Genomic DNA, 25,955 nt, shown 5'->3' on the forward strand with positions numbered 1-25,955 from the left:
CCTTCTGACAAGCTTTTTACCCTTCTTTGAGTCACCAGCATCAAACTAATGAGATTATATTTTAAGCAAAAACTGTCACAATAATTAGAATTTATAAAATTGAAAAATTCCATAAAAAAACTTGTTCAACAGCTAAAAATAAAATATGCTTTGATATAAACATTCTGTATAAGTAGGTTGTGGAGAAGTGCAGCATTTTTCTGTTGAATTTTATCCCCTTGTAATAACTCTTTGTGGCTATCAAATGTGCTATTAATTGCCCTTCACAGAAGAAATGTGTTGTTGGATATCTTCATTCTGAAAAAGCAGTGAAGCAACTGCAGCTTATGCTTGACTGTATCAAGGAACTTGAAATAGAGATGTCTACTTAAAATGCCATGGAAGCTTCCAAAAACCCTGTGCAATTTGTAGAAACCTGGTTATCATGGGGCTTACTGGTTTTTCTCTAATGAGCTACAAGTCCACTGGGATGAGTTACCTTCTCTCAGCCATCAGAATTAGCAGTTAGTGCTTCTTTTCAGTCTGCAGTTCTCGCTGTGTCCGGTTAATAGAGACAATGACAGAGAGACTGGGCTGTCCTCTTGGTGATGAAGCAAATCACTTTGAGCAGTTTAACTGAAGTCTTGGCTTCCAGTGCTGCAAAACATTTTTCTTGCTGGTGGGAGGTTCCTTGGCAGTCTTGTAGTCCCACCTGGAGTTTGGGAAAGCAACTTGAAATTCCTAAATACACATATCACTTGTGGTCATGTTCCCAGTGGTGCAGTTGACTGTCACAGGGCATAAGCATGAAATACTGTTTCACTGGTAGATGGCCAAGTAATTGTTAGTGAAGAGTAGAAAACTTCTGGTTATTTCTGCAAGAGTAACTTATAATGAAGAGGTAGAAAGTCATGCAGAGAGCATGCTGGGAATGTTCAAGATTGGTTACCTTGATTACTTGATATGTTTAATGAGCTCTCACGTGAGGTCATAAATATGAGAATGCAATTCATGCTTTCTTTGGGGCTTGAGTTTTAGAAAACAAGATCCTAAAAATATAGAAGAAAAACTATACTGGATTTTTAGAAAGATGGATCTACAAGATGTAGTGTGATGCATTTTTGATGAATGAGAAAACTGTGGTCTGCACCAAAAGTTACAAATAAAGCTGGGAGAAAGCTAGGTTGGACTGGACTTCTTGTCCATTTTTCTCATAGATATTTGAGTATGATTGGCAGAGGCTGGAGAGTTAGAGGAGGTTGGAAATATGCCACATTCTTAATGTGCCACCGCAATGAACAGTGAAAAAAGCATCATTAAGGGTATCAATTCACTTCTGTTATCACAAGGAGCAGATGCTGGGAATTTGAGGCTTTTTGTAATAATAAAGTCATAGCAAGAACTGATAGAAACAAGTTATCTGTGAGTAGATTTTTCTAGCTGATTATCACAGATTAGGATTTCTTAGGTTCATTTATGAGGAGGTATTTGGAAATGAAGGTGAAAGATTTGTGTAGCTCAGTTGAGCTAGTTACTTATTTTTTTTTACCTGAGCACTACTTTCCCCCATTCACATGGATTTCACACCATTGTTCCAGTTTTTCAGTTGTTCATTTCCTTTACTTACGTGTTTAGTGCTATTCTGGAGACTATTTACATGGTTTGCAAACCATCCCAGTGGTCTCCTCTGATCCCCAGAAGTACGTTTGAGATCTGTATGCTTTATATATTAAAGAGGAGACTGAATGTGGTTTTTTGTTTTTTTCCCTTGGTTTTTCTTCTCATGTTAACAGCTAGTCTTATATGTGTAGGAAAAAAAGGAAAGTACTTGATCAGTGTTTTGTTCACAGGTATCCAAGGTTAATTTAAAGTAATGTGCTATGAGCCATCTTTATAGATATGCTAATGGTCAAGAGGTAATTGTTAACCCTAGTGTGTAAGAAGAGTTCCACTCTATTTGTTCAGCCATTTCGAAATTCATGGACTTGAGAAGAGTTGGAACTTTTGCTAGTCCCGTGAGGGCCACAGAAGGTATTCCTTCACAAAAGTATGTTAGTGAAAGTATGTGCTTATTTCTACCAACAAGGGTGGATAGCTCCATGTGTTTGAATGTGACGATAATAACTGCTTGCTAAAATGTTAATATTTGGAAACACTAAGTTACGCATAAATATAGGACACAAAATAATGAAGAAAAAGAACAATATTCAGAGGAATTTGAAGCCTGTGTGAAATATTTAGTGGGAGAGAGAGGGCAAGGTAAAAGGCAGCACCTGGATACCAGAAATAATTAACATTATGGAGTCAAGATTACAAAATAAATGTTTTCCTTGTTTTCTTCTTTTTAAAACACATTTCTAAATATTGCTCACTCTAAATCAGGCACCTAGGTCTAACAACAACATAATTCATTATGTGATTGGGAGTTATTGCTGTTGAAAAGTTTCTATTACATTGCATCCTTTTGCTAGTTCATGCAATGGTCAAAGGGCAAAATACCATCAGAAGTGCTCGCTGAAAGTGGGAAGATACATTTTATTTGGGGTGTATAATTTTGTTTCTGTAAGGGCAAATTAAATTTCACTTGTTTTCCCTTCTCCCTTGTGGTTTTGTTAGTTGTATTTATAGCCTGTTGCATCTGTGGAAGTTAATTTCTCAGCCTTTCGAGTAGGCAATCCTTTTAGGTAGTTTTGGGAAGGACAGAGGGTTTTGTTTGGCTGTGGAGTTAAGGGTTTTGTGTGTGTTTGTTTGGTGGTTTGTTTTGGTTGGGGTTTGAATTTTTTTTTTGTTGTTTTACTATTTAGCAAATTTCTAATGAAAATTAGAATATTTTAGTGTGTCCAGAAAGGCTGCTAGAATGTTCACTTACAGACTTACAGTTGATCTCTCAAATTCTTCTTTCACAGAGAAACACTTGTTTTATTACAGTGGAAGCAGCATGGCTTCCTGTAGTACAATATTAAATGTTCCAGTTAGAGTTTTTTGCCTACAGTTTCAGTGCAATTGTTTTATCTGATGTTATAGCCTCTTACTGCTGTTGCAGATGCTGAACCATACATTGTCTAAGCGCAACTGCATCCTGGATAGGTGCATTGAATTGAGGTATCAATCTTCTATGTGATAACTCAATTGCTGCTAGCAGTTAAGCAGTTTAAACTGTTATAATCTGCACTGGCTGATTAAAGCTAGCATGATGGGCAAGGATATCCAGGATGATGGGCACCTTTGGGAACAAGATTGAGCATAAATATCCTTAGCATAGTTTATTTTCACTAATTTCACTCAAAATTGTCTTCACTTCCTTGTAGCTGTAAAGGGTGGTGAAGGGTGAGGAGGGGAACATACCTCAGATCTCTCAGGGTGTGATGCTTCAGCAGCTCAGGGACTGCTTGGTATGGAGTTCAACAGATGCCCAAGCCATCTTGGGCAAACTGCTGGTTTTCCATTACACTCTTTTGAAGCTGAAAATCTTATTTCCATATGTTAAATTTCAATGACAGCTTGAAAGGCACTCATTTTCGGGAGAAGTGGTTGTTTCCACTGTTTTTCACCTGAAATTCTTAGGTTACTGGCAGTAACCCTAATAGAAGGGAGAAAGAAGGAGCAACCGTTTTTGTCTACTTAAGTAGAATCTGATGCTAAAATCTTCCTTCAGTACTGTAGTAGGGTGCCTTTTACAAGATTATGGTCAAGTTAGAAAGTAAAGGTAACGGAAAGGATATGAATTGTCCATTTCAAAACCAGAGCCACCCTCCTGAGGGCTTCAGTAGAGTGGATTAAATCCTTTAGTTTAACTGGAACGATGTCTATCTCTTGAGCAGGGTTGTGAGATGGAGGTTAAGCTTTAACCAAGATGCATCTATGAGAATGGACAGTTGGGCATTTCAGAAGCTTCTTTTTGTTGCAGAATTGATGGGGTGGCCTCTCAGCTACAGCTGACCCGGCCCTTTAAGTCTTGCAATTGCAGAGTAGAAAACCTGTGTCCAAACCAGTAGAAATTCTGTGTCCTTTATGACCAGACTCGGAGGCACTGTGTTTACTGCATAGTTTGTAGGTGTCTCATGCATCTGACCACGGAAGAAGGCAAAATCTGCAGGGCAGTGGTGAAATCTTGTCAACAAGCATGTCCCTGCTGGCTTGCATAAACCTGTCCTGGTGGGGTTAGTGTTCATTGCTATCTTGACGCCCTCCGTTGAGTATCTATCTCCCTTTCCATCAGCCTGGCCGTGGGCAGCCCTGCTCGCAGCGCGGGTTAGCTCTCTGTTCAGGAGGGTGGGGTTTGAAGAGTAAAGCGCTGCTGAGAGCGCAGACAGCCGGCAGGAGCTCTGGTTGCAGTGGTTCATCAGCTGCTAATCCGTTTACAGTGCAGCTAATGAGATTGCTCTGCTCGGTGCTGCAGACACTCTGTGCTACACCACTGTAATCGAGATGGCTGCTGCGTATGAGCCGGCTCGTCTAGGAAACCCAGATACCTATTGCAGGGGAGGCAATTCCTAACTACTTTGTTACATAACTCTCTTGCATTAACCCAGGACATTTACCTCAGGAGAGGGTTGGAAGTTTTCTCAGTTCAGTCTCTAAATCAACACAATGTTTGTTGGGGCTGGAGTGATTAGTGCTCTAGTTAAGCATTACCTTTCAATTATGGGCCGAGTTCAGCTCATTTTCCTCCCTCGGTGAAGGTACATGGTCTGCCCTCCAATTTGCTAGTTTGAAAGCAAATTTCCCTGTGTCTGTTTCTGTTTAGGTCAATGTACTGACAGACTGCATATGAAACCTAAACAGAAAAAAAGCAGCATTTTTTTTATACCTTTTTCCTTACACTCATGCCAGAGTGAATTGTTGTGTTAAAGTAGTTTCTTAGCAAAAAAAAACAACAACAAAAAAAAAAAACCCACAACAAAAACACCAAAAAACTAAGCAAAATACTTTTATTTTAAAATAATAAGTAGTTGATCTGAAATTCTTGCCCTTGTCTCTGTAGAGTTGTAAATGGAGGGTAATTTTTGCTGTGGTGCGTTTAGCTGTATTTGCTTGGATTGTCATGGCAGTAGTGTCTCCAGATTGTTCAGCAAAGATGATTTACTGTTGCTTGTGAAGAAATTATCAAAAAAATGCCTAATAAAATCCAGTCTCCTCTGTACCCCAGCAACAGCAAATTCCCAGGCGAGCCATATAGTTTGAAACTTCGTTTAATCTCTTGTGGCTTTAATAGTTATAACAAACTAATATCAGTCTTTCTCCCCACCTACCCCCCACTCCCACCCCCACTTCTTTTTCTCCTTCCTGATAATAAAGACTCTCTAATAAATAATATTTGAAATAAAGGAGAGAACTTAATCTGTTTTGGCATTATGGTGAGTTATACCAGGAAGATAGCTTATGTATAAAATCCAATGTAATATCATCTTTGTATGTTGTAATGGGAGAAATGGATAAAAGTGCTGAATGCACTCAATACTTAATATGTTCAGAAAAATTGTCTGTAGAGCCCAACAATGACAATTGGATTTGAAAGGTTTTCCTTGAAATTGGAAAAGATTATAGATTCTCAAAGTCTTAGAGTGAAGTGGGTGTTTTCGGGTACTATGTTTAAAGAGTATTTGAAATGTGGATCTAAATGTTTATATTTGATGTGATACTCCTGGTTTTACTGAAACTGTTCTGTTTTCTTCTAGGTGAATCTGGACTGGGAAAATCAACATTAATCAACTCATTATTCTTAACAGAATTGTATTCCCCAGAGTATCCAGGTCCTTCACACAGAATTAAAAAGACCGTACAGGTATGTCTGGGGAAAAAACGGTACAGCCTGAATATTTTAACTTGCAATTTAGTAATGTAAGGTGATGTACAGGTGTCACATAAGCACCTGAGTTTCAAGATACATTTAGTGGTGATATGAACCACTAAGACATATTCAGTGTGTATCTTAATAGCAAAACTTCCAGGTTCTCAAACCTGTAGCCTGTAGAAATGTGGGAGCCCTGAAGTGTTTTGTGTTTTGCCTGTAGATTAAAAAGCACATATATGTGCAGAACTTTTTGAAAATGTAGTGTTTATTATCAAGTAAAATAGTGAGTAAATCTGTAGAAATACATAGATGTGCAAATCTATCTGTTTAAGTCAGGCTTTTAGAGACCAAATATTAAATTATTTGACAGAAGTGCAGGGACCTGGGTATAAAAGTATCTGTGAGTCTTCTGCAGACTGTATCCTTAGTGGTACCTTGTTGACCTGTTTCAAGTTGTTATTCTGAAACATCAGGGACTAGGGTGAGCCTGCCTGACTTTAAGCACTAGACTTAAAGAGGATATTTCTGCAAGTGCATGATGCAACTGAAATATTAAGTCAAAGATTGGAAAACCGAAGCTGAGCCATTTGTTTTGTGTAATAACTTGCTACTGATCAATTATATTTTCTCTTAAAAAAAAGAACATGTTTTCCCTGTTATAAAAAGATTACTAAAAATAAGTTACCTAATGCTAAGAAATAACAATGCTATAGGTAATTTGGGAAATCATTGTGTTTGTGAGGTACTTACTGCCTTCACAGCTGAACAGCTGAATAAGGATGCATGAGTTCTGCTTACCTCTCTTGATGTGCACTTGCTTAAGACTGGTGAAGATAACTTGTGATAATCTAACCTTATACAGGTGAGGACCAAGGGTGCTCACCATTGCTTCTATTGTCCAACAGAGTTCGTCCAGCTGCAGAATTCAACTGGCTGAAGGGACTGGGCAATTGCAGAGTTGTGATAAAGGGATTGAGCCCTGTGTTGAGTTAGGAGGGTATGCAATGTGCTAAACAGAAGCTGTAAAATAGAGTGCTTTTTTACTCATTGGAATTGAGTAATTAAACTCCGGTGCCATGAACCACTGTCCTTATTGCTTTGTGGGACCTCGGGGTTTTTTTTTTTGTTTGGGGTTTTGGATAAGGTGTTTTTTAATCCAATGTCAGAACACAGAGTAATTACCACAGGAGAAGGAAAAGGTTAGTTATTTTGTCCATATCGAGAAGTTTAAATTGCATTGCTTGTGTTAGCTCAACATTAAAACTTGAATACTATTACAAAACAAATCCATTGGAGAATATAATTTTTTTTTATTTCAGAAAAGCTTGTGAACATCCAGGGTTTGATTAACAATATATTAATAATTTCTAAGCTTTGTTCATATCTGTTAGGCTGCTTTATCAGTTTAATGTAAAACCATAGTGACTGACAAAATGGACTTGAAAGCTTGTTATTAGGGGCATCAGAGCATTATTTGAATAAGATCTTGAAATAGATTACTTGTTTTCAAAGAGATGTCAACTGAGATGGAAGAGGTATGCAGAGAGTTAAACTCTCATACAGTATACTTATTACTGAGCCAATCAGTGACTGTTGGAAAACCTAATAGATGGGTGACTCTTTTACTGGAAGAGAGATGTAGCATGATTTCATTACTGATTACATTTTAGTTTAGCAGAAGCTAAACCAATTCAGCTTATGTTCATTGAATTTTAGTTTAAATAACTGTGGGATGGATTCCCTGTCATTGGAAGATTTTTGGTTTTTTCAGTTGGGAAAAGTCCTTGGAAGAATTTGTACACAAGCTAACAAAAAAACCCAAACTGAGACATCTTTCAGAGAACACACTCCCCTCCTAGTTAAAGGTGCATCAGTGTAAGAAAAAATATGAAGATCTGTGTGGAATTTCTGGAATTTGAGTTAAGTACTTTCATCTGTTAGGGGGCAAGATTAGATGATCTGCTGTTCATTCTGACCATTAAGGTGGTTTGATTTTTATTGATTTACTGGTGTAAGAAAAAGACATACTTTTCAGAAAGCCTCCCTTAATGATTTTTTTTTTTCCTATGTAAAGCTGGAGAGAGAAAGAAAAGGGCTTGAACAGAGCTCAGGCTGAAGAGTCATTGCATTTTCTTCTTACTTCTACGGTGTGGGCTAAAGCTTGAGGCCAAGAGCTTGCCAAAGCTGTTTTCAATAGTGAATTGGAGTTTGACATGACTTAGAGAATAATATGGTGGGAATGAAATAGATTTAAAGAAGGTCTTCCCCTCTAGAAACTAATTCTCACTTTATCTAATAAGTACTTTTTAAAAATATATTTAAAATGCAGCTTTGCTTTCAGTTCCTTGGGATTAATGAAAAGTCAGGGTAGCATTTTAAGAAAGAAACTGTCTTATTTCATTGTCAGTGTAAGTGAGAATAAAATTGTTTCCCCCTGCAAGTTTGAAAATCATGTGTGGTAGCAATGTGTATGATGTGTAGGTGTTTCCTGTCAAATATTAAAGAATAAGCAGTGGGAGTTGCTGTTTGGATCCACTGGATTTGTACTCTGCCAGTGAAAACCTTTTCAAGTTGAGGGTTGATAAAAGTGTTTTGTAGGGTAGGGATGAGAGAAACCACCTCACCTGAGCATCCTCAAATCTTGGTTGTAATAATCACTTGTTCTTATATGGTGGGAACAGTTTCCTGATCAGGAATTGTGTAAGAGGCTCTCACATAGATACACACAAACTGTGGTTTGGGCTTGAAAACCATTGCAGTTTGGAGTTGTTTTGTGAGGCGGCTCTTTGCATTTCTCATAGAAAATGCAGAAAAACGGTTGAGAGTAAGTGATTTGGTGTCAGAAGAATTCAAAGAAAACATACTCAGAAATGAGAGGGTATTAACTGTGTTTTTGCTGATCATTATCTGACTGCCTTAAATGTAGGATGGCAAAGGCATGTTTCATCCAATAAAAAGCAGTCAAGCTGTAACAAGCACCAAGTGATGAACACTGTGTAGTAACTGCCAAGGAGACCCATGTGACCCAGCTGACTGGAGTGCATGAGAAAATAGCTGTTTGGAGGAGACTTTTCTTAAAAAGTCTTTAATTCCAAGACTTGAACTAATGTTTTCCATGAATCCCTTGGGAATACTTGTAAATCAGATGATGGGATGTAGTTGGATGCTTAACTGTGAATGACACTAGTTTACAGTGATTTTCTGGATCTTTTCCAGATGTTGCTACTTTCTGTGCCTTTGACCATGTATGGACACATCCATTTAGGTTAGAAAAATGCCGCTTTGCAGAAGCTTTGTGGCAGGGTCTTCATCTACTGTTTCCTACCAGTAGAATCTACTGCTTACAGTATATCCTGGATGTGGTCTGATTGTCCACAGCACAAGCATAGGGCTTTTCATTCATCAGCTAATCTTTCTTGTTCTGTAGGTTTGTGAAAACCCTGCTCAGATAGCAAGATACCTACATGAATTTATGAAAAGTAAGAAAAAAATTTAAATTCTCACAACCGAGTAATGTATTAGCACTGTCTGCAGAGGTTCAGTTGCTGCAGAACATTTGTCAGAAGGTGACTTTACGAATTCAGCCACACTTACATTTTACAAGCATGCAGAATCAGGGAGAATGCTTGGCGTGACATTTCTGAGATCTCCTGACCTTTCTTTCCCTTTGTTATAAACATATGTTCAAGATAATGATTTATTAATTGCTTCTTTTGAGAAAGCATTCCCCTGTAAGCCCATAATAATTTAATGGCTTTTGCTGGGAATTTTTTTTTTTGCTGGAGAATAAAGCTTGCAGCTGGAGAATAAACCTTGCAGCTCTTGGCAAGAGTACATCTCTTAACGTTATCATCTCTAGTATTTTGCTAGTGCTGTGGGTTTTGTATACTTGCAGACAGCGTGGTAATAGGAGGGCTGTGTGGTTACTATATGCAAGATAGCCAAAAGAATGCAAAGAATCAGAAGTTAATCTCTTGTGTGCTAAAGCTTGTGAGTAGTAAACTCTTGGCTGAGTTGACTATGGCAAGGGATTACTGTCTTGAGTTCTGGTATCAATTGTGTACAATAACATTTCTTGATAGATCTCCGGAGGGTGGGGGGAAGTACACTCAACCATAATTGAAACGTACATTTCAAAAGCAGTGCATGTATTCCTAGGCTCTCATGGCTTTCAGCTGCATGCTTTTGGAAGGACGAGAGTTGTGTAGTTTGTGAAAGAGTAACTTGGTGGTGGCTTAGGCTGGTGTGTGCAGTTTTGTTTGTTTGGTTTTATTTCTTGGTTTTTTACACCTTCCTAACCTTGTAGTAAGGCCTCTTTATGTTGAAGTTTGAATCAGGTGGTCTTGAAGTCCAGCCCAACCTGGATATTTCCATGACCAGTATCCTGGTAGCCATTAAGTGAGAACTAGCAGCGAAAGGGACTGATCCGACTTGGATAGGATCACTACTGATGAGTAGATAAAAACAGCAGTCTGCATACTCAGATGTTAAATATGAAGCTTTCTTTGTAGGTAGTTACTGTTTTCTGTGATTCTGGATATTGTCTTTTGAATTGGAATCAGTTGTGCAAGAGGGATTTAGTTTGACTTTTTGCAGTGTTAGTTTATCTTGTGGGTTTACTCTGCATCACATAAGCAGTGATTGCAGAGCATTTGCAACAATGTTCAGGTGTGGCTGTGAGTCTACTTCACTTACACAACAATTAGAGATGTGCAAGAGCTTAAGAAGCATTAATATGATATTTCTCAAATCTTGAACTGATAAAGAGATCATCCAGATAGGGTTTATTATAAAAAATACTTTATTTTCTCTCCCCTGTTAGGGTTTGTGATACTTAAGAAATGTTAAGCAACAAGTCTTCCAGCTCTCGTGTGGTTCTGGACAAATGGCTTACATGGCTAATTTGAATCCACATCTAGAAAACAGTGTCACTCATGATTTACTAGGAATTGGTTTAATATCAGGGAAAAAAAAAGGATGATTAAATGTCTAAGCAATTGGAATGAAGCCAACATGGGTTTGTAATGACACTGCTGTGCATCTCACTTATACTGCAGTGGTGTACAGCACTTTTCCAGTCAGATGGACCTGACATTGGTGATAATCAATAATTACTGAAACATTAGTAGGACGAAGGGGGTAGCAGTCCATGTGCTGCTTAGCCTAATTATTCTCTGTCATGACGTGCTTAATTTGTTGGATGACATGTTCACTGCAAGCTGCCTGAGCTGTGCTGTGGATGGGTGGTCACAACTGGAGGCATGAAATCCCATGCCCCGATCTTGCTTCATTCCTTGCGCTGATGCAGTTGCCTTCTGAGGCGGGTTTCCATCAGTGACTTGAGCTAACAGGAACTCAATCCATTACAGTCACACAGGTCTAGCTCAGCAGATTGCAGCCAGATTGTATCACTTTCCAATATAATTCTGTTTGTAATAGGAAACCATCACTTTGAGATTCCATTCCCAACCATTATGCTAGCTGAAGAATAAATGTATTCTTAGAAATACATTAACAGGGTTAGAAGTGTCTAAGGTGCTTGAGGAGAGGATTAGTTTTGAAAAGTATCATTTTCTTTGAAGTGACCAAGTTTGCAACTTTATCAAGTTTAATGCCTGGTTAAGGTTTTTCCTGTTTATCAGGAATTTAAATATTAAGATGTCCCATATACTTAGAGGGTTCTTTTATCACTGACTTTATTGAAATAATGACCTTCTTCTTTAAAAAAAATATTCATTATTGTGAAATTATTGGAATTTTATAAGCAGAACACAGACACAGTGTCTGTGAAGCAGAAGAGTTAACAATTCTTTGTCAGGCTTCTTATCCATTGAATGTTTTTCCCAGGTGACTAAACTGCTGAAAATTTAATCTTACTGTATTCATTTTATAGGTTGAGCAGTCAAAAGTTTTAATCAAAGAGGGTGGTGTTCAGTTACTACTTACAATAGTTGACACACCAGGATTTGGAGATGCTGTGGATAATAGTAATTGGTAAGACATTCTTTCTATTTTCTTCCATGATAATTCTGCATTGTGTTTTGTGTGCGTGTGAGATGTCATACCTTGTGACATATTTTAAAATGGAGACTTCAATATTCAGTTAAAATATTAACACTTCTAAACTTTTTATTTTGGTGAAAACTTCTAACTACTGTAATTCCAAGTACCTTTATAACTTGACTGAAGTGCTGTCAGCCTTTCTCCTTCAACAGAATGGTGCATTTGGCTCTTTATCCACACATGCAGTGTGCAGAACCATCTTCTGTGCTGTCACAAGGTGTGATCGGTGAAGCATATTACCTTAGCTACAGTTCTTAAGTATTCTGTTTAATGCTTTTACAATGAAGGTGATTGTGTTTGAAAGGTTTTTTCAGTGGACTCACACAATGTATCTTCAGAACTATGTAACTCAATTTTAGGTTGAGGAGTTAGTCAGTTGCAGTGTTGAAGTACCTTAATTAAAGAAAGCAAATGAAAAGCAAAAAAACACACCCCAAGCTGTGGGGAAATTGTGAACATCTATTTCATAGCAAAACCAGGATTCTTTCTGTAAATAATGTAACTTACAAGTTTTTATTCGTGTAATCCCTGCAGCTGGCAGCCAGTTATTGACTACATTGACAGTAAATTTGAGGACTACCTGAATGCAGAATCTCGAGTGAACAGACGCCAGATGCCAGATAATAGAGTGCAGTGTTGTTTATACTTCATTGCTCCTTCAGGACATGGGTTTGTATTAGTCTATTTTATGTTTTCACTCTCTTATCTCAGATAAATATCCAAATTTGTTAATCTGAGTTCCAAATTGGATTTTCTCAGTGTCCTGCAGATTATTCTTCATTTCAAATATCAGTTTACTTTGATTTGTCAAACATTTGCAAGCCAAACACCAGAAAATAAGATTGCACATTAATTGCATAACAAAAGAAATAGAATTCTAGCAATGAAAAATACAAAGACATTTACAGGTGCCAGGTATGTGTGTGATCTATATATCTTTAGATCACATTAGGAGAAAGTGGTTCACATGTCAAGCAAAAGGATTTTTCCTTTCCATTCTTCCTCCCTCCCATTAATGTAAATTGAAGATGGGAAGTTTCATGCATCCTTGTAAGCATACCATAATTCACTTGGTGTGTAGTATTTTGTCTTGTGGCAATTCCAGTATAGACATTGCAGATTTTTTTTCTTCAGTTATTATGTTATCTTCCACCTTTGCATAGTTTTTATTTGATCAGACTTCTATCTAGTGGTAGACAGGGAGAACTGCATTTCCAGGGTGTGTTGGGTAGAGATTAGTTGTCTGAAACTGGTTGTATATCTTTTTATCATGGTATCATGACTAAATTTGTCAGACTCTTGAGTTATACCTTTAAAACCAGGAGGAAACAAAGAAAAGTTTAAGCCTGTGTTGGTCAAAAGTAGTGAAACTTGTTGAAGGGAGAGATGAAGGAATTTAAAGAGTATTCCTCAGGCACTAAAAAATGACAGCTATTATACTTAGCTTCTGTAGCTAGCATTGGAATGAGTCTAATAATTTTGAACTGTACAGATACTTCCAAATATGGAAAGAAATATCAGAGGGTGGAGGTTTGTTGTGCAGACTTGCCTTTAAAAAGCATTTTGTTGTTGTTCAACAGACACGTTGTAATGCCAGTTTTGCTCAACATGCATGTCAGTTTTAAATGCAAATATTTGAATTCTTGACATACTGTGTTACTAGGGCAAAATCCAAAATGTAATTTAAATAAAGGGAAGATGATTCCTTGTGTTAGTCATTTGTTTCTGAGCTAATTTTCAGATTCTTCAAAAAACATGTCTTCCCTGCACATCCCCATGTCTGTTAGAATTTCCTAAATCAGTGTGAGGTACAAATTGTTCGTAAGGAAAAAGAAAAGTAATTTTTCCAATGGATTAAGATTTGGTTGCTAAATCTGTGAGGCTAAAAACTGTAGAAGTATATTCATTGTACAGGTATTTAATGTTATTTTTAGGAGAGAAAAAGGTGTAAAATTTTGCTAGATTTTCATACTATTTTTCAATTCCTTGAATAAATTATTACAATTATCTCAGTAAGGGAGTTAATGAAGAAAATTGGTGCTGCTTTTAGCATTCATTTCCTCTTTTAAGATGCTGTCCTCTCTGAAAGGACAGAGCTCACTTCCTACCTGGTTTTTGTGGTGATGCAGTCTTTACTCCTGTTTCCTGTGCAGACAGTAGCACATCTAACCCACCAAGTAGTGTCCTCTTTACTCTTAATGCATTATTATATTTATGTTGAGTTAAAGTATTTGTAGGTGAACTTACTCATACTTGGTGTTTTAATACATTTGTATAAGCCTGCTTTAGAAATTTAGCAACTAATAACAAAACAGTTAAAGTCCTTCTATTTAATGAATCCCACCATTTTTAGCTAGTATTCCCATAAACACCTGAAATTGATTGAACTGATTTCTGTGGAAGCAGGGAGAGAGAGTGGAGGGGCAGGAGGAGCCTTCCAGGTAAATGAATGGGGTGATGATGGAATTCACAGTCTTTCTGCAATTTGGAATCTTTATGTAAAGCTTTCCTGCTTCAGTCTCCACTGTAAACATTCAGGTCCTTAGGTGAGCAGACCTTTTGAACAACTCTGCTTTGTCAGCTGCCGTTCAAACCAGTGTTGCTGCCCTAGGTAGCTTTTTGAAGCGTTGAGAACTGGTGAAATTAGTGACAGGTAGAAAATGTTAAAATGAACTTAATTCTTTTATGTATGGTTTTCAGAAATATCAGTATCAAATGAATCTGGTTTTAATGTTCCTAATACTAATTTGTTTTAGATGAAGAATAATCTTGTTAAATCCTCTAAGTGAACCCTTTAAGCCAGACTAAACTTGCTATCATTAATGAATCAAAACCTCTCTAGTTTTACTTCAGGAAATACAAAATACTGACCACTTTGATCCACACAGATGGTGAATATACTACCACACAGCCACCTTATACCCATATGATGGTTTAGTTTTTGTTACTGTCATCCACTTTCATAACTGTATATTTGTTTCACATACGAATTTAGAGATGAGCTATTTCTAATTCATTTGTACCTAGGCCACAGAGGTTACCATCTTCAGCAGTCTTAAAGTATTAAAAGTCTCCTAGCCCACTCTCAAGAGAAAGCATACTGAGACATGACTTTCAGAACCTGCAACTGTATGTGTGAACAGAGCATAATTCACAACTGTGAGCTCTTATCACTCAGGCTTTAGGTGGGATTATCTTTACTACCTTCATAGGAGAGTTCTTACCTCTTGCTTAAATGAGTGTACTTTCAGCTAGCAGAAGACTCACGACTGCTAGTAATATTAACTTACCACTTATTCCTCTTGTATTATACAATTAAGGGGATTTGCTATAATAATTGCCGGTAACCTTTTCGTTTTCAGTCATATGTCACTCATAAATCAGTGTCTTAAGAGTAGTTATCAGGACAAATCTCATCATTTGTACAATCTTGTTTAATTAATATAAATTGCAAAGCTCTAATGCTGTATTTCAGACTTAAGCCTTTGGATATAGAGTTTATGAAGCGCCTGCATGAAAAAGTGAATATCATTCCACTTATTGCCAAAGCAGACACACTTACACCTGAGGAATGCCAACAATTTAAAAAACAGGTGAGTTGTATATTTACAACATAGGATAATTTAGTAAGTTGGTTTCTATGGAAGTTGTGAGATTTAACTTACATGCAAAGTTTAAACCCTGAAGCAATAACTTGAGACAGCAAACCTAAGTAATTTATATCTTTAGATTTAATTATAAATCTTGGTGAAATGATCTTGTTTCTGTCCTCAGGGGAAGTGGTTTCAAGTATACTATGTTTCTTGGCAAGTAAAATAATTCACTGCTAAGATAAAAATCAGTAAGGGAGGAAAGAAGCTTTCAGGATTTAGGTGCCTAACAGAAGTGTGTTAAAAAAATAAGGTATTCAACAGTATCACAGTTTTACTGATGGCATTGAGGTATTCACTTCCATGTTGATGCACTGTAATTATTAAAGATACCTCAGGTATTATATGAGAATCAGTAAACCTGTTCACTCTTGGGTCTGGTGATGCATTTTAAAGATGGTGAGGTAGTTCTAACATTGATACAACTGATATAATGTCTTTGTATTTGTAGAATGTATTTGCTGTGCATGCCTATAAGTAGTTTGTTTTCTTTTCAGCTACATTATATTATCAGAGTAGAACAGTTAAGCTTTGTAGTATTGTATGAAGAGGTCAAGCAGGACCCAGAACAAGACAAGACATAAAGTTTGTTTTATTGAACTATGTCCAGTCCTAGTTTAGAAGAACACAGAGTTCTGAAAAGAAGGTGTCATTAAGAGGTGTTATGTGTAAAACTCTTGATTTAGTTAGATAAGATTAAAAATTAGATGACAGAAAGGAAAAAAAATGGTAGGACACAGAATATTTCTAAATATATAAGCAGCTTTATCAATTAGTGGATGTTAAATAGGGGAGACTTTTCCCAAACCAAACTTTCAAAGTAAGTCCGTGCATGATTTGGAAACTTAACTTCTCCTAAGACTGCAAACCTGTGAGCCAGAAATATTCCCCAGGGCTCTGCAGTGCAGCTGTCAGCTAAATGGTCTCATATTTTTCCATCCTGAAATTCTGCAAAACTAATCAGCTTGTTTTTTAAAATACCCTTCAGACAAATAGAGCATCAAAACAGGACAGTCACTTTATTTTCATTATTGCTTGCAAATGTTTTTCAACAGTACTAACTGCTAGAGTTAGTCAATCCAGTCACAAGCTCTATTAAAATTAGCAGGTGATCCTGCTTCAAGCAAGTGATGCTCAGGTATGATGGAAACAGAAAAGGAGTGACAGCAGTAGTTGTTGTGGAAATTCAAAGGGATAAAGTGTGCCTGTGATTGTCTATTCAAGTATCTGTTTTTTTTTTAGGAACCCTATTGCAAAACTGGTCTGATAATTTGTTGTATTAGGTTTTGCACCTAATTTTATGCAGGCAGAATTCCCATTAGAATAAACCTCTTGTTTGTTTTGTTGTAGAAAACTGGTATTAATTTTTGCTGTCTTATATTGGTGAATAATATTCTGGTAGCTGGGAGGCTCTAGCTCTCTTCTCTTGGTGAAGGAGAGATGGTTACACTATTAACCCTTTGGGGGTCACCTGAGGGTGTTAAACAGGCAAGTTGTGTTGTAGTTTGAGTCAGAGTGATCTAAAGGGTTTTACGTATCTAACAAAAGGAGGAAAATGAGACTGCAGCAAAAAATCAGGCTGTTATAAAGTATGAAATCCTCAAGCTAATAATAATTTTGTTTCTAGATAATGAAAGAAATCCAAGAACACAAAATTAAAATATATGAATTTCCAGAAACAGATGATGAAGAAGAAAATAAGATTGTTAAAAAGATAAAGGTAAACTAATTTTCTTTTGAAAAAGTGCTTATGGAGGGGCAAGGGTTGGGGGGGGGGGTCAAGTTTGAAAAGTGTTCTGTCATTAATGAAGAGCCTACCAAAGTGTTTAGAATATAGAAATCAGATGTAAAGCTGTCCTAAGGGTCAGTGTTCCTTATCAGAAGCAGTGAATGACATTATTAAGTCATCTGAGTCCTTCAGTGGCTAAAATTCAGAATGAGAGCACTAGATCACATGTTCGTTAATGAACTCTTAAAGAATTCATCCTTATTTGACTTCTCTCCGCCCTCCACAGCCTACAGTGGCATAAAGTGTGTGCATTACAGCCAATAGCTCTCTGGCTGATTGATACACTGAAACCCTAATGGAGATAAATGACTAAAGAAAATCAAAAGGACTGTCAGGCTGTTGAAAGGCTTTTTCTTAGTTTACTCATGTTTTCAGTTTGTTCTTTCATGTTGGAGTCCATGTTGTGTATGTTTCTTGAGCCTTGCTTCTGTTTGTTCAGTAGCTGTAACAGCTTGTAAGAGCTTTTACATTTTTTTGTTACTGAGGAAATCTCCTAGGATAGATAAACACAAATAGGGCAAAAATGGATGATGTTCTGGGACAAGCCTAGAGAAGAGCAGAATAAAAGCAAAGATAAAAAGTGCAAAATACTGAGCTTAGTAGTCTGTCCCTTTCTGCCCCTTGAAGCTGCTCTTGGCTTCTTTGTTCCTTGTTACACTGGAGGCATTCTCAGTTCAGCTGAAAACAAGAACTTGACGTAATTCTTTTCCAAACCTTTGAAAACTGGGTACAAGATCCAGTCAAAGTAACAGCCCTTGTAGCCAGTGGGTATATGACTTGGTAAATAATTGTGCAGTTGAATAAATAGGAAATGGTTTGCCTCTTGCATAGTTTACTAAGTAACAGTAGTGTCTGTTCCTTAACTAGATTTACAGAATGTAGCAGCATAAGGAATTCAGAAGGAGTGTGTGTATACAGAAGTCATTAAACTGGGCAGAGGTCAATAAACATCACTATTCTTGCACTTTTGGGTTAGCTGCATTGCAGTGTTGCAGCACTGACCTAACTTATGTCAAGTATATACATGGGCATGCTTTCAGTATCTTTTGGCAGCAGATTTTGATTTTTAAAGTCATACTTTATCTTGTAGGACCGTTTACCTCTTGCTGTGGTAGGTAGTAATACGATCATTGAAGTCAATGGCAAGAGAGTTAGAGGAAGGCAGTACCCATGGGGTGTTGCAGAAGGTAAGGCTTTCTTGTGATTTTTTAATCCATTTGAAACTTACTAGACATGAGACTGTATTTGAAATGTTTGAAATGCTTAATTTCAATGATCTTTGGTCTGGAAATTAATTGAATATACCATTTTTTATTCTAACAATATTGGAACAAGGTAAAGGTTTTGGCAACATGTAACTTTGCAAACAGATTTCTCTTGAAGCCTCAGTGAGAAATTGTAAAACCTGTAGTAATTTATTGCAGGTAATGATGTGACTTAAATTACAGTTGTTTTCTGGCTTTTTTACTTTCATTATCTTCCATCTAAAACCTGTATATTAAATTCTTCTTTCTAGAGCATTCACATTATAAATATTAATTTGATCAGTTCAATTATCATAAATAAATTTTTTCCCAAAAACATCTGAGTCTTAAGTGCTGGGGTGTAGCAACAGAAAGGTATCTGGTAATGAATAGAGTACTTTTAATTTTTAAAAAAATTTGTTTAAAACTTACTTTCTATTGCTGTAGAGACTTGAAGATAACTGCATGTTCTGGCAGCCATTTCTTGTGCTTTAATGCTGTTCATGTATTGCCACATGGCATGACTTGCACCAAGCCCTGAATTAAACAATCACTATAGACTGTTTTTCCATGATCATTGAGTTTTTTCCTGTGCTGTGCATGTATTGAATAAAGAGAAATTTCTTTCCTTCACTATTTCTACCTTCCAAGGGCAATGGACTATAAATTGGATGCAGTGTAAAACAGACAAAAAACCCCAGCCAACAAGCAGTGTATGGACCAATATTTTTTAAAGGAATGCTGTAACACTTTGAAGTGCATGTCTGGCAGGAAATGAGGTTTGGCAGAAAGTAAAAACCAGCTGCATCAGAGAAGATCAAGCTTTATTTCAGGCTCTTCTGTTGGCATTTGGAGATGTGCAAAATTGTGCTGCTTTTCTTTACTTTAAAACAAATTTCTGAAAGGTTTCATGTTCGCAATTGTATGACTTTTGGAAGGGAAGAGCTAGCCTAACTAAAAGGAGCCTCTTGGAGTAGCTTTCAGTCTATCAGCTAAGGACAGAGATGATGCTTTTTTGAGAGTATGACTTCATGTACCATCTGAGTGGAATTTACCAATCTGTGTAAAAACCATGGAATAAAATAATGCAGGAGTGCAGATACAAGAATGAACACACAAAGTGGCAATGTTCTGCATTTTTCTGTAGTATTCATTGAATTTACTTGGGCTATTTTAATTCCTTCATCTTGTTTTTTTTCCCTCCTTGCCATGACAATGTTTGTCTTTACTTCAGAGGCACATCGAAACGTGCCCTATGCCTTTCTTTTGTGTGCGCTAAGAGCTTTGTGTGTTGCCTTCTCTGTCTGCACATCAAAGAGTTCTGGAGTGTGCATTTTTCTCCAGTGTCATTTCATGATCTCTCAGGGAAATGCCACTCACGGCATCAACCTCTTCTACTTTAGTGGGGTGATAGGCACAGTGGAATAGGTGACATCTAGTGACAGCTGCCAACTCTCTCTTGAGCTGTAGGTCGGTGCATCAGATTCAGTACAAAACCTTCCTTTGCTTCATTAATGAAGAACTAAATCCATATTAAAATTAAAATGAAGACTTCTTGGGCTTATTGGGCAGGGACAAACAGGTTGAGTCTGTCTTTTAAAGGTTTTTGGATATAGCTGGATCTAGACTGAAGTCTTCACTTAGTGTCTGATCCTTACACAACTGTGCTATCAGGCAGCCAAAGGATCAAACAGTTAAACTGGCAAAACTGTGCTTCTGTTGTGGTAGCTTATTCTGCTGCACTGACTCAGAGTACAGTTTGCCAGTATGGCTTAGGGGAGCATAGGAATTCTGCTAGTAAGACACATTATTATAGTTATGTTAATGCTTTCCTTCTGTTAACACACATGTTGTTTGAGTAAGGCAAGTCTGTGGGTGTAATTTGTTGTTGGAATGAATGTAAGATGACATCTTACCTCTGTGTAAAGCACAGATTTTGGTTGACATCTCAACAAAAGCTTACTTCTTCTTGCAGTTGAAAATGGTGAACACTGTGACTTCACAATTCTGAGGAACATGTTGATAAGGTAAGTAACTGACAGGTAATATTAAGTTTTCTGGTATATCTGAGAGATTGGGAAGTCATATATTGGAGAAAAAGGAATTTGAGATCATGAGTTCATATGAATTCCTGTATTTTTAATTGTAAACAGTTACCTTACATTTTATGGTAACTTGTTTAACCACATACTTAGAAATCAGTGCTGTTGGTAGTGAATTTTTTGTGATTACTTGTTCTGTTACTCGTTACTAGTCCATAGGAACCCGAGTTATCTCTTAGTGATGATGTGTACTTAGTTGTAGGCATTTTCTAAAAACTTTACACTGTAAAAAGCAAGACTGTCTGTGCTTTGTTGTGTTAGGTGCTGAGTCCTGTGCTCCCAGCAGTCCACTAGGTGATATCTGCTGTAAAAACTGTTAGTTTGATTCCTAAGCTTTGCTTTTCTCCAGGCTGACAGTAGAAAATTTTGAAGAGATGTGAATGCTTTTAGCTTAGTCTTGATGTAGAATTTTGTAGCTTTTGTAGAATTAAAAGATAGAAACTAGGAAGTTTTGGCTTGTTGTTTCTTGCCTGACCTGCTTTTTCTCACCTACTACAGTAGAAAACTACAGTTTTCTTATCTGCCTATCAAATACCTGCAAGTTCATCCACAGAACTCAAACTTTCCAAAGACTGGTTCTGTTAAGTTAGTGTTAGGAATATTGTAAGCTTTAGATAGTTTGGTGCAAAATAACCTACTATTTCTATGCCTTTGCTGTCTGGAGACCTTTGATTTAAATGGTAGAGTAAAAACATTGTGGATAATGGGACATTAATGGGGGGATATAATTTAATTCAAGCCAATCTGCCAAATAAACGGGGACTGATTTTTCAGATAGTATTTTGTATTTGTGCACTAAGCTACATTATACTTACGCTAAGATAAATTACACTTATTGACAGAACTCATATGCAAGACCTGAAGGATGTTACTAACAATGTACATTATGAGAACTACAGGAGCAGAAAACTGGCAGCTGTTACATACAACGGTGTTGACAACAACAAAAATAAAGGGCAGCTAACAAAGTAAGTTCCTGTTAAGGCTGTATTGCACTTTAATTTTAATCTTTTTACTCTCCTTTTTTTTTTTGGTTGACTGGTTTTGTGAATGTGTGGTGGTATTTTTGGTTTTGAGTTTCCTGGGGAGGGGTGCTGGTAGGTTTGTATGTATGTAGCCTTCAGTCAGTTATCCCTTTGCTGTGTCTGAAACTATATGCCTCTTGTTTACTTGTAATTTGGGTTTTTCCCCCCCTTTTATTAAGGTTTACACTAGTTCACTGGACGTGTTAAATGATAGATTCCATTTTGAAGAGAATTGTTACACTTACTCATAGTTTTATTTCACCAGTACTGCGAAGTTCTTGTACATTAGTTTCTATTTTGGTTTGTATGTTACTTGTGGAATTTTTGGTTCTTCTGTGTGAATGATCAATACTATTGTGTTAGAGATGTTTTTGAGTAGAATAGGTTAATATTTATTTAGAAACTCTGAAAAAGCAGACTTAGCCACTGTCATCTTTGAAATGCTGCTCTAGCAACTCATATGGCTGCTTATCATGGCAGGGGAATTATTGCAACGTCATTATCTTTTGTGAGAAGGGAGTTGCAATGCAGTGTTTAGGGGCTTTTGTAGCTTTTTTTCAAACTCTGATATGTCATTTTTATTACCTCTGACAAGAAGTTATTTGCCAACATGATGAAGTTACTGAAAGATTGAAAAGTAGGCTCTGCTGTATTCTGAATTGTATAATGCTATTTGAGGATAGCTACATTCACATATTCTGCTCTGCATGTAGTAACTGCATCAACATTAATTAGTGATTAAATAATTATTAATTAATGGTGCTTTTATTTTGTACTATATTTAAGTACAAATTTCTCAATCAAAATATAGAGTACTATTCTTTTCAGCTAATGGTATGCAAAGTTACAGCTGTTCTTCCTGAAAAAATCCCTGAAATTAGTTGGAAATTCCTGATATTTGCAATTATTGACAGCTACAAAGCCATTTTTCACTAAAGAAATGTCTGTTCTACACTCTCTTAATGCTTTAAAAGTTGTGAGGGAATGATTTAAGTGGACGTGATTTAATTTCATCTAGTGTGAGTCTACATGAGACTTCCCTGCTCAGCACTGACAAAAAGTGTAATAGTTTATGTCAGTTATAGCAACTCTTCAGAAGTGTACTTGCACTTACATAGAGTTTCTAATGAGGTCAAGTCTTAAAAATACTCATTTTCAAATATATGTGTCCATAACACTGTGATTACTTCTTCTCACAGTCATGTTTCTTGCCATCATGTTATCCCTGACTCGTAACTCAAGGCTTCTGAATGCACACAGCAAGTATGTCAGGTGAAAATGTAGTAATAGGAGTGCAGAAGAGAAAATTCTGCATTTTCTCCAGGACCTCTAACTTGCTGTTACTGTGCTTTTTACTGTATTATTTGCTATTGCTGTACTGAAAAGTGAAACTTTGTTTTCCCATTGTTATTTGGAATATCAAAGGAAGTTGTTTACATTTTCTGTGTGCTGTTAAATACTGGGGTTTTTTATATATCTTTCAAAATCTTAGTATGTTTTCCTTAGATTTTGGAAAATATGAGTTTTAGTGACAACACTTTCACCATTTTTATTGTGTGCCTGCTTAAATTTGTGTTAGTCTGCACCTACAAATTCAGTCTGTTACCTCATCTATGTAAGAGGACTGGTTATTCTGCATTCTTAAAAGTAACAGAGTGACTATTTTAAATTCTTTTTATTCCATATTGCAGACACAATAAGATGTTATTTTGTACAAAAATACATCTATGAGTAGGTTTCAAAACTCTTTGTGACCTTCATTCAGCCCTCCACCCCACTCAGTTTCTGATAGCATTCCTGATACTTCTTTTTGAGCCAGAACCTACACTATGAGGGTCTGGAATTACTTTGCTTTCTGAAGCATGCTCTCTTTGTATCTCCTGTCACTTCAGATCACTGTGCTGTCCTACCTGAATATTTCCAGGTGAATGTGCCTTCTGGAACTATTTTCTCCTTTAGAAATCTGTTGCTTGGAGCACTGCAGTACTGCAGCTCAGAGATTAATAAATACAATTGGTGCTCTTTGCTGTCAGGGTTTTTTTTTTTTGTTCAAGAGAATGAGGAAATAATTGCAGTTTGATTCAGCCATCTGAAAAATGACAAAATCTATTGCAAACTTACAAAGACTATTTTGAACATTTTGTAAGAGTTGATTCCCCAGAACACAGGGTGACTTAATAAGTAAATACATGAAATTCTTGAATGTGTGTGCTGATTATAAAGCAGCTGATGCTATTTTTCTGGTTTTATCTTAACCATATGTTGAGTTGCAGGGGTTTTTTTTCAAGTTTTTACATGCTTTTTTGACTTCAGTGTGTTTTTGTAGTGTTTGGGTTTTTAATCTAGTACAGTTGAAACAGCGTAGAAGGAATCTTCCTAATAACCATGTGCTTCCTGGAAACTGAGGGGGAGGAACAGATATTAACAGTTTATCTGCGCCTCCCCTTAGGAATTTTATGCTTGCCTGCTGGCCTTTTGAAAGAAGTGTCTGTGTCTCAAATTGGGGCAATATTGATTCTTTCATGGGAGACAGATTCTGTATCTCTGTGTGAGAATGGAGACGTGCTCTGATGCTGTCTGGTGGTATTACAAGCATATGGTTAAACACAGATAGACCCCCTGGCTCTGGAAACTCCTAAGCTGCTGTTTTTTGAGAGACTGGGAGGGCAGACATACCAGGAGACATGCAGTGGTGCTTGTACTTTTCCAAAAGTATCTCCTGCTGGCAGCTGTTGGAGCTGTTGGACTGACCTTTTGTAGCTTTAAAACAGCTGTATTTTTATGATCCTAGCGTATCTCAGTTTTTCACGCAGCTGTTAACATATTTCTTTAGACAAAAATGCTAATGTGAAAACAAATAGAAGTATGTGCTACAAGTTTTAATAATATTGTGCAGATGAATTGAAGCATTTTTCTGTCCAGTTAATCTTAACTCTGATTTGCCTCCTTTGATTTGGTGAAACATGACTGTTCTGTAAGTAACTTGTTAGCTTAGGAGCAATCCAATGCATGTGTTTCCCAAGGTTATGGAGGTATTTTAGGTTTAGTCTGATCATTCAAATTTTCAATATCATCCTAACCATTAAAAAAATAAAATGTCAAGGTAGTCTTCACATATAGAGATAACTTGTCTCTTTAAATCATGTGGTAATTGTTTCACATGAAACAATGTAGTTTCACATGTGTACTATGTAACTTGAGAAAATTGGCATTTGCTCTGAAGTTCAGATGTTGTCATCCGAGAAGTCTTTTTGGTTCGTTCAACAAAGCTGCTATCTTCAGTGAATTTAAAAGTGAAATCTTATTTCTATTGAAAGTCATTTTGTACATCTTAAAGATGGGTCTTATCCATCAGTGATCCAGGGTAACAAAATACACCGTGCTTGAGTCCCTCTGACTGATAATCCTGGAGCACTTCCAGCTCCTTTTGCCTGTATTCTTGGCGACTTGTGTGAAACGGCCTTAATGCCCTGAAGCCCGTGTGAGAGGATGGCGAGGTCCGAGCTTGTTTTCAGCCCGTTTTCCCCGGATCCGAGGCAGGCTGGGCGCAGCATCCGCGGCCGGGGGAGGTGCCGCTGCAGCCGAGCCGCCGCGGGGACCTCTGCTGGCCGTGCAGCCAAGGGCTCTTCCTGCAGCGGCACAGCATTCCCGGCCCTTCCATACACGGGCCTCTGCTGCCTGACACATTCTGAACGAGGAGATAAGCCTCAGGAGGCATCGCTTGCCAAAAACTTGTACAGAGCAAGCGGAGCTTCATGTTGCTAAAATATTTAAAATCTTTTTAAGAGCATAGATGTTGTAAGAAAACTGTTCCTGAAAGCATCTGCACATCAAACCTGTGTTAATATTGACATGATGTAGTGATCAACTAACTGAATTAGAAATAAATATAACAAGCTTTAACTAATAATTTTTCCTTTTAGTATGAAAAATTTGCTTTTGGGGAAGCACATAATTAGCTTTAGGAATCTAATACTATTGAATTTACTTTTTTAAATTATTGCTTTTTGGTTTTGTGGTTTTATTTAAGCATGCTAAGCTAAGCCTCTGTATTTTTTGTTTTTTAGATTTGACACAGTTGAAGGCATGTAAGTGGTGATTTAAATTTTTCCAAAAAACTTAAGACAAAAATTCTATAAAGGCAAAAAGGATTTCACTGTTTGATGTTTCAAATTTAAAACAATTTCCTGGTATCCTGCTCTTGGCATTGTTTTTTCCACTAGCAGCTGGTTTGGTTTTTTTTTTTTTTCTAAAGCTGTGCTACTGTAAATTTTAGGCATTTATAAATGCTTACAGTGACAAATACCTC

General features: G+C 37.0%; 1 protein-coding gene across 2 annotated transcripts in view; it reads left to right on the forward strand.

The window, feature by feature from the left end:
• The window catches only part of SEPTIN7 (septin 7), a 60,022-nt gene that overhangs the window by 27,604 nt on the left and 6,463 nt on the right, over nt 1–25,955 (forward strand). The window contains exons 2-10 of one of the 2 annotated variants that reach the window (XM_030265180.3): nt 5,658–5,764; nt 11,667–11,767; nt 12,371–12,505; nt 15,312–15,429; nt 17,114–17,206; nt 18,366–18,462; nt 20,495–20,546; nt 21,464–21,589; nt 25,714–25,734. In XM_030265180.3, the coding sequence (XP_030121040.2) occupies nt 5,658–5,764; nt 11,667–11,767; nt 12,371–12,505; nt 15,312–15,429; nt 17,114–17,206; nt 18,366–18,462; nt 20,495–20,546; nt 21,464–21,589; nt 25,714–25,734 (850 nt within the window). The remainder of the gene's footprint in view (nt 1–5,657; nt 5,765–11,666; nt 11,768–12,370; nt 12,506–15,311; nt 15,430–17,113; nt 17,207–18,365; nt 18,463–20,494; nt 20,547–21,463; nt 21,590–25,713; nt 25,735–25,955) is intronic. The other variant, XM_012571676.5, reaches the window with a different exon arrangement.

The sequence above is a fragment of the Taeniopygia guttata genome, chromosome 2 (assembly GCF_048771995.1).
Source record: "Taeniopygia guttata chromosome 2, bTaeGut7.mat, whole genome shotgun sequence".
In the NCBI taxonomy this organism is placed as follows: domain Eukaryota; kingdom Metazoa; phylum Chordata; class Aves; order Passeriformes; family Estrildidae; genus Taeniopygia; species Taeniopygia guttata.